The sequence below is a fragment of the Benincasa hispida genome, chromosome 11 (genome assembly GCF_009727055.1).
Source record: "Benincasa hispida cultivar B227 chromosome 11, ASM972705v1, whole genome shotgun sequence".
In the NCBI taxonomy this organism is placed as follows: Eukaryota; Viridiplantae; Streptophyta; class Magnoliopsida; order Cucurbitales; family Cucurbitaceae; genus Benincasa; species Benincasa hispida.
This window is the reverse complement of record NC_052359.1, coordinates 2,423,544-2,430,897: the sequence shown is the minus strand read 5'-3', so window position 1 is coordinate 2,430,897 and position 7,354 is coordinate 2,423,544. Positions and strand designations below refer to the sequence as shown.

General features: G+C 29.0%; 1 protein-coding gene across 1 annotated transcript; it reads left to right on the top strand.

Annotated features, from left to right (window-relative positions):
• Positions 1-1,571: 1,571 nt before the first annotated feature.
• LOC120090118 lies at positions 1,572-3,124 on the top strand. Its single transcript, XM_039047630.1, has 4 exons — positions 1,572-2,064; positions 2,163-2,275; positions 2,380-2,711; positions 2,801-3,124. The coding sequence occupies exons 1-4, from the start codon at positions 2,018-2,020 to the stop codon at positions 3,122-3,124; spliced, it is 816 nt and encodes a 271-aa protein (XP_038903558.1). The 5' UTR covers positions 1,572-2,017.
• Positions 3,125-7,354: the final 4,230 nt, after the last annotated feature.

Genomic DNA, 7,354 nt, shown 5'->3' with positions numbered 1-7,354 from the left:
ATTGTTTTGATTTTGAAAATAAAGAAGAAATTGTGTGGGGGAAATAAAAAATATTTCTAAAAAATTTTACAATATTTTATTTTTGTTGAGGATTTGTAGGTCATTGACAGGTAACCAAAAATTATATACATCCCCCAACCTCCTAACTAATAATTATAAATTAAACATAAATTAATTTCAAAACAACCATTAATCAATAATCTTCAATAACCTTTTCAAATTAAAAAAAAAAAAAGATTAAATTATATAACTGTCCCCAACTTTTATATAACCATTTCCCTTTTTATCTTTATTTTTGAATTATCTGTTTAATTTTTGTTCATGAATTTAATTAAAAAAAAATCTGTCATCATATTTTCTTTATTTATTGCATTTATTAAAAATCTCAAGTCAGATTATTTTTTCTTGACCCAAATACCAAAAGCAATACACATGCCACTAGAAATATTAGGTCTTCAAATTAATTATATTGGTAAATGCATTTTGTAGAAATTTAATGGTAAAGATTAAAAATAGTACATCTAAAAACATAGTATATCAAATAGAATAGGACATTTTGTAGGGTTATTTTCATATATTAAAAAATAAGTCAACTTATTAATAAATGTAGCAAAATATACTGTGATAAATACTAAGAGATCTATTAGTATCACACACGCCGAGTGATAGACAGTGAAATTTTGTTATATTTGAAAATATTTTCAGCAATTTTATCGTTTAAAATAATTACCCTATTTTCTTTTGTATGTATAACAAATGGAATTTGTTCTATTTTTCTCCACTGATTTTTTAATAAAAATTTGAAAATAGCTCACAAACAGATAATTGGCGTAGACACTAATTAGACGGTTGATATAGTAAGGCCGCACATTTATCTTACAATAAAAATAAGTAATATACCTTATACGAACTATATTATTGATATATATACTTCCTACTATATATATCAACAAAGAAATAGTATATCGATCATATACCTTCATATGAAATATATCAATAACATAACAAAACTATCCTTTTATTAATACTACAACCAACCTTTTTACATTTTCTCTAGGTTAAGCTTCCATTTTTCTTTGATATATTTGTAAACTAGAAAAGTGGTTGCTATTTACAATTAATTATTAAAACGTTTTTGCTATATTTGTAGGTGTCTATATGTGTGTATATTTGAAAAACAAGATTTAAATAGTGAAATTATCAAAATAAAAATAGTAACATGTATATATCATAGTATTTACACATAAATACACTTAATTTTAGAAGAAAAAAAATTGAATTATCATATTATTGGCATGGGTGAAAACAAAAAATGATGAGTCCTCAAGAAAAGGCTACCCCACCCCCATGAACACATCAAACTACTCAAATAAATAAGAGATTAAAGTTAAGTAATTGATTTCCTTTTAATTGTTAAAAATTAAAATTTTAAAATTAATTTTAAAATTTTAAAAAAAAAAAATGATGAGAGAGAAAGAGAAATCAGAATATAAGGAATTCTGTCTCTCTCTCTCTCTCTCTCTCTCTCTCTCTGTTTTTATGTGTTGGAGTTATTCATTTCAATCACACACCCATATAAAATGCCTCTCACCCATAAATTTTCTTTCTTTACTTTTCATTCTCTCTATAATTTTCTCAACCACCAACACGGTGGCTCAGCCGCCGGAAACCACCACTCACGGCGGCGATACAAAATTCAATGAAACTAAAAATGAGAGAGTATTATTAATACTGTGTATATCTTGTCTCCTTTGTCCTTTTTTCTTTAATTTTTTTTTATTTTACTCTTTTTCTCATTGAAGAGTCCGCCTTGTGTCCTTCATGCTTCTTCTGTGGTAGCTTTTATTGTTCTTGCCTCCCTCTCTCCTTCCATTTCTCTCTCTAAAAAACCTCACCCTTTATATATATACACACTTTTTTTCATTTTTTGCTTCTATAAAATCAATCACAAATTCCATTTTTCATCTCTCCCTCTCTCTCTCTCTCTCTCTCTCTCTCATTGATTTGATTCATTTCAATGGCTGTTCAAGCTCAATACCCTTCCAATGTCCTCCTCCTTAACAGGTTCCCCAAATTTCCCCTGTTTTTCTCTGTTTTTTTTTTCTTTCAATCAAATCCTTGGGGTCTTTTTTCTTAATTTTTTTTACCTTTGGAATTTGTAGAAATATTCAAGATACTGAGCATGATTATTCATTGCAACCTCAGCCTGGTGGAGTTGGAGGAGGAGGAGGTGGAGGAGTTCTTCAACAGTCTCATGCTCTGTTCAACAATGGAGGTTGGTTTGTTGTTTTGTGTGTTTTTTTTTTTTTTTCCTTTTTGGTATTTTGGGTATTGAAATTGGAGAGATTTTGATGATGGGTTTTGAATTTTGAAAACCAGGTGGGAATCATTCGAGTAATTTAAGGAAAAGAGGAAGAGATAATTCTGTTTCTGTCTCACCTCCCATAATCAATCCTCTCTGTTTTCAACCTCAGATTATTGACCTTTCTCAGCTTCATAACCACCATCATCCCTCCAATGTCGTCTCCACCGGACTCCGGTTGTCTTCGGGTGACCAACCACTTAATCTTTACCATCACCCGCCGCCGCCTCCGCCGTCGCAGAATGATGCCAGTCTTGTTTCTCTCTCTTCCTCTGTTTTTATCTCCGATGATTTTTCCTCTCAAATCAAACAGCACCGTGATGAAATTGACCAATTCCTTCAAACCCAGGTACGGATTTGGAAAACCCAGATGGAATTTGTGAAGAAAAAAAAGGCGTGGAGTTTTGATTTGTTGAAAATTTTGGATTTTTTTATTAGGAGGAAGAGCTGCGGCGGGCGTTGGCGGAGAAACGGCAGAGGCACTACCGGGAACTACTGGCAGCGGCGGAGGAGAGGGCGGCGAGGAGGTTGAGAGAGAAGGAAGTGGAGGTGGAGAAAGCCACGCGTCGCCATGCGGAGTTGGAAGCACGCGCCGCCAGGTTGAGCATGGAGGCGCAGGCGTGGCAAGAGAAGGCCAGGGCAGAGGAGGCGGCGGCAGCGGCACTGCAGGCTCAGCTGCAGCAAGCGATAATGAGGGGCACCGGGAGTGGCGGCGGCGGAGACGGCGGTGTAGTAGGAGACTGGTCTCTTATACACATCTAGATGTGTATAAGAGACAGGGCCCAATCTGACTCCCCCAGGCCCAATGGTAAAACACCAAAAAATAAAACAAAAATCACCCAAAAAAAATGATAAATTTTCATTTTAAAAAAAAATACACAAACAACACATTTTGTTTTTCTCTTATATTTTCTTCTCTATTTTTTTTCTTTTTTCTTTTTTTTCTGGGAATATATTTTGATACCTGGAGGTGTAAATGGCCATAATGATGTTGGCGTTGTTTTTTCTTTTTCCTTTTTTTTTTCGTGAAATTTAATTGAAATATAAATTCTTTTATTTTATAAATAACTTATCTCATGTTATTTTATTTTGAATTATCTGGGATATGTTTATCGCTAATATGGTGGGTGTTTTTTCTTCCTAATTTAATAATTTCTATTTACTAATTTTGGGTTTCAATTATTGCATTTAAATCATTTGAACAATGTTGTTACACTTTATATAGTGTATCGAGTTGATTGTTTTGGATGAACTCAAATAATTCTATATTTAAATTTATATTACATTTAAAAAAAATAACATTCAATTTCTAAATTTAAAGGTTTGTTTTGATCATAGAAATGAAATGAATCGACATGTCTATAGAATTTCAAATTCTAATTTTTGTATAATTTAAGAATATCACATTTTCGATCATCTAAATTTTATAATTTTTCTTTTTTTAAAAAAATATAATTTTTCTTTCATGTGATTTTAATTTAAGGATTTTGAAGTTATTTTAAATAATAATTTGTTGGTAGAGATCAAATCAAAAGTAGGTCCAAAGTGCATGATGCATGTGCAGTGCACATGCCACTGCCTTTTGATACTTCCAAGCATAAAATTAAAAAAATAATAATAAATTTTTAAAAAAGAAATTAAGGAATTAAAAACAAAAATCAATATATATTAAGTTGTAGGTGTTTAGTTTTGGAGTTTTTTAGCCCTCTCCTTTTCTGACAGAAACATGAAAGTACCAAACACTAGACAAGATATATAGAACATGGTGCTTGCTTTTTTCCCCATATTCATATTATATAATGTCATATCATGTTGCTTTTATTTTATGTCCCACATTTCTTTCATTTTTAGTATAAAATTAAATTACTTTTTTCTCATCTCGTTCTATTTTCGTTTCTATATTTTTAAAATATTTGTTATCGTTTTTTTTTTCATTTTAAATAATCGAGTTTGATCAAACATGATATATTGTATTAGATGTAGTAAATAACCCTATTCAGAATCCATGGTGCATTTTCTTTTAACCTAATACATAAGTTTTCAACCCAATTAATATCATACACTTCCTTTTAATTAATTCTCAATTCATTGTAATCTAACGTTATCTCTAAAAGACTAATTTGACAAAACTTTGCGATACATAATTTTGTTATTATCATTGTAAAAACCAAATATCACTTTGTCTCGTGCTACTTTCGCTCCTAGATGTGTAAAATATTCATTATCGTTTTTTATTCAATTTGGTTTTATTAGATATACTAAACATTCTTGTTTCCAACTAATTTTACATTTTAATTTTTGCCTTTCTTTGTGTTTTGTAAGAATGAGTCCTACAAGTTTTCTACCTATTTCTAACTAACAAAAAGAGTTGTATGGTAGGTTTTAATAATTATATTTTGACATTGGTTTAAAAACATACTAGAGACTAAATTATAACAAAGTCTTAAGTCGTAGAAGTTAAAATGATAATTAAACTTAATATAAGCTTTTGAACAAAATTTTAAATTGAACGATATCTATGAAGATGATATAGTTAACACTTAATTTTCGTAGTGATGGTCACAATGGTCGAGGCAAGTAGCGGAAAACTTAAGAATTAAAATGTAATGAAGTTATTTTTTTTTATTTAAATAAGGAGGAGGTTTCAAAATCCAAGAGCTTTTTGAGAAGGAAAGCAAAACAAAGATCAAGAAATAATACAAAGGTTATTGACCAAAACAATGTCAAATTTCAGACTATGGGAACTAGCAAATGGTTGCAAAATCAATGTACTTTGGTGGAATCCTCATGTATTTTAATAGCTATCATTTATTTAACATTTTAATTTTTTTAATGCATGTTATTAATGTAGTTTTATTGATGAAGAGAGGTGTGATAATTTAACTTAATATCAAGCCAAATAATTCTTTTTCCTAAAAGAAATAAATTTATCTCTCAGTAATTATTTGAAATTAAAAAACAAGTGGCAATAGGAGTATAACTAAAATAGTTGCGATATTTATTCGTGAGGTTAAAAGTTTGGAACTTTGCACATTTGTTGTAATAAAGAAAATTGATGTTTTATTTAAATTAAATTTTTTTAAAAGAAAAATGATGTTTGCTAAGTTATGTTTTATAGATATGATTTGATCGATTATCGTTCCTTATGATTTTTTTTAACTTAAAAACAAAATAGAAACTAATGATACATACGAGTTTTTCTTTTCTTTTCTTTTTTTAATATATGTCGTGGTAAAAAAATATAGTTATATATTTAATTATAAGAGGATGACACAATGATCATTTTGAAAGAAGTGTCTTATTTGGCTCAGTATAGTGGTCGACCCATAGGCTCGACCATAAGAGTTAAAGAGATCAACTCATGGTATAAGATCCACAAGAAGGCAAAATTAGCAAATAACCGTAACAAAACTATGTCTATATAATCAAGAGGACTTGTGACATTAGAGGTACACTGAAAAGACTTTGAATTCTCTATTCTTTAGCTCTCTTCTAAACTATTACTGACTCGATCATTGGAGTGTTGGTGGCCAAGCACCACATCGATGCAAGATTTTCTTTATTTTGTAGAATGATGGTTCAATCACTCCTAAACATATACTTACCACTCATACCAATTTTGATATCAACCATCTATACGAAATAAGTTAATATGGCGAGATTCTCTCTCCCTCTTTTTTTTTTTTTTTTTTTTTCTTTTTCCTAAATAAAACAAAAATTCTCTCTTGAAATTTAAATTTGAATAGAGGACTATTAAATTGGGCCAGGCCCAACTCTATGCCATCTATTGGTTTAAATAGTAAGGAAGGCCCATTAAACTTTGTTTAGCCCTATAAATGATGATTGCTGTATTTTAAAAATGTTTTTTTTTCAAGGTTATGATTTTTGGGTGTAATTTCTATTTTAGCATAGGTTTTTATAGGATCGATTTGTCAATCCTAGAGGAGGGGTGAATAGGATTTCTTCAAATTGATTAAAATTTTCACTAACTGGTCTCAATTTAACAAATTCCTACACTTTTAGCTAATAAATAATTTAAACAAGAATTTCATTCAAATATATTCACTTAAAAAATATCAATAAATTGATATAAACAAATTGAAGAACAAATTGTAGCAATTAATTTTATGCAATGAAATATATTAACAAATTAATTGCAAAATTAAATAAGAGAGTAATAGAGAAATTGACACCAATAATTTTATAATGGTTCGGTACAACAAAACCTACATCTACTTTCCAAACTCTTCTTTGATATGTCACTACAAACTTGACTCTTTCCATGACTTAGAGTTGAACCGCTACAACGTCCCTTTTTTTTATGGACGTAGGAACAAATTGTATCCTTTCCATGATTGAGGATCAAACCATTACAACACTATTGTTATGGGTACAAGAGTATCCTTTACAATAGATTTGGAAATGAAGAACAAGATGAGAGAAACACTTTTAAATAGTAGTTTTACAAATTTGTAGCACTCAACAAATCAATTTTCACATTACAATATACCTCTCTCAAGAATAGATAAAAAGAAGAAAATTGAAACTTAGAGAGAACAAAATGGAGACTTGATGAATATGGAGGATTTTAAAAATAATATGAAAATTTTATTTTAATTTTGGAGAAGATAAATAGTTTAAAAATGTGAAAAACAAAGAAAGGGAAAATGTTATATTTTTACTTATAAATTTTGAGTTTGATTTTCATTTAGTTCCTAAATTTTAAAATGTTATATTTTTACTTTTGAGCTTTAAGTTTTTTTTTTTCATTTGAATCCTAAGTTTTCTAATATTCTACACTTGTAAGTTGTACCTTTGAATTTTCATTAATATTCATTTTGATTTTTAGCATGAACTTTAAGTTAATTAATTTAAAATAATTATGAAGACAACTTTTTTAAGTTAATTGTAATAGTAATGGAAAAAATAATAAAAACTAAAGTTTAAATATTTATTAGACATCTTAAAAAATGAAAAATCTCTTTTAAGTAT

What these genes read in the sequence shown, in the direction of transcription:
- LOC120090118 (XM_039047630.1), top strand. Translation starts at nt 2,018, where the DNA reads ATGGCTGTTCAAGCTCAATACCCTTCCAATGTCCTCCTCCTTAACAG. An exon ending in AATGTCCTCCTCCTTAACAG is followed by an intron (nt 2,065 to 2,162) that starts GTTCCCCAAATT and finishes TGGAATTTGTAG; the next exon opens with AAATATTCAAGATACTGAGC. An exon ending in TGCTCTGTTCAACAATGGAG is followed by an intron (nt 2,276 to 2,379) that starts GTTGGTTTGTTG and finishes TTTGAAAACCAG; the next exon opens with GTGGGAATCATTCGAGTAAT.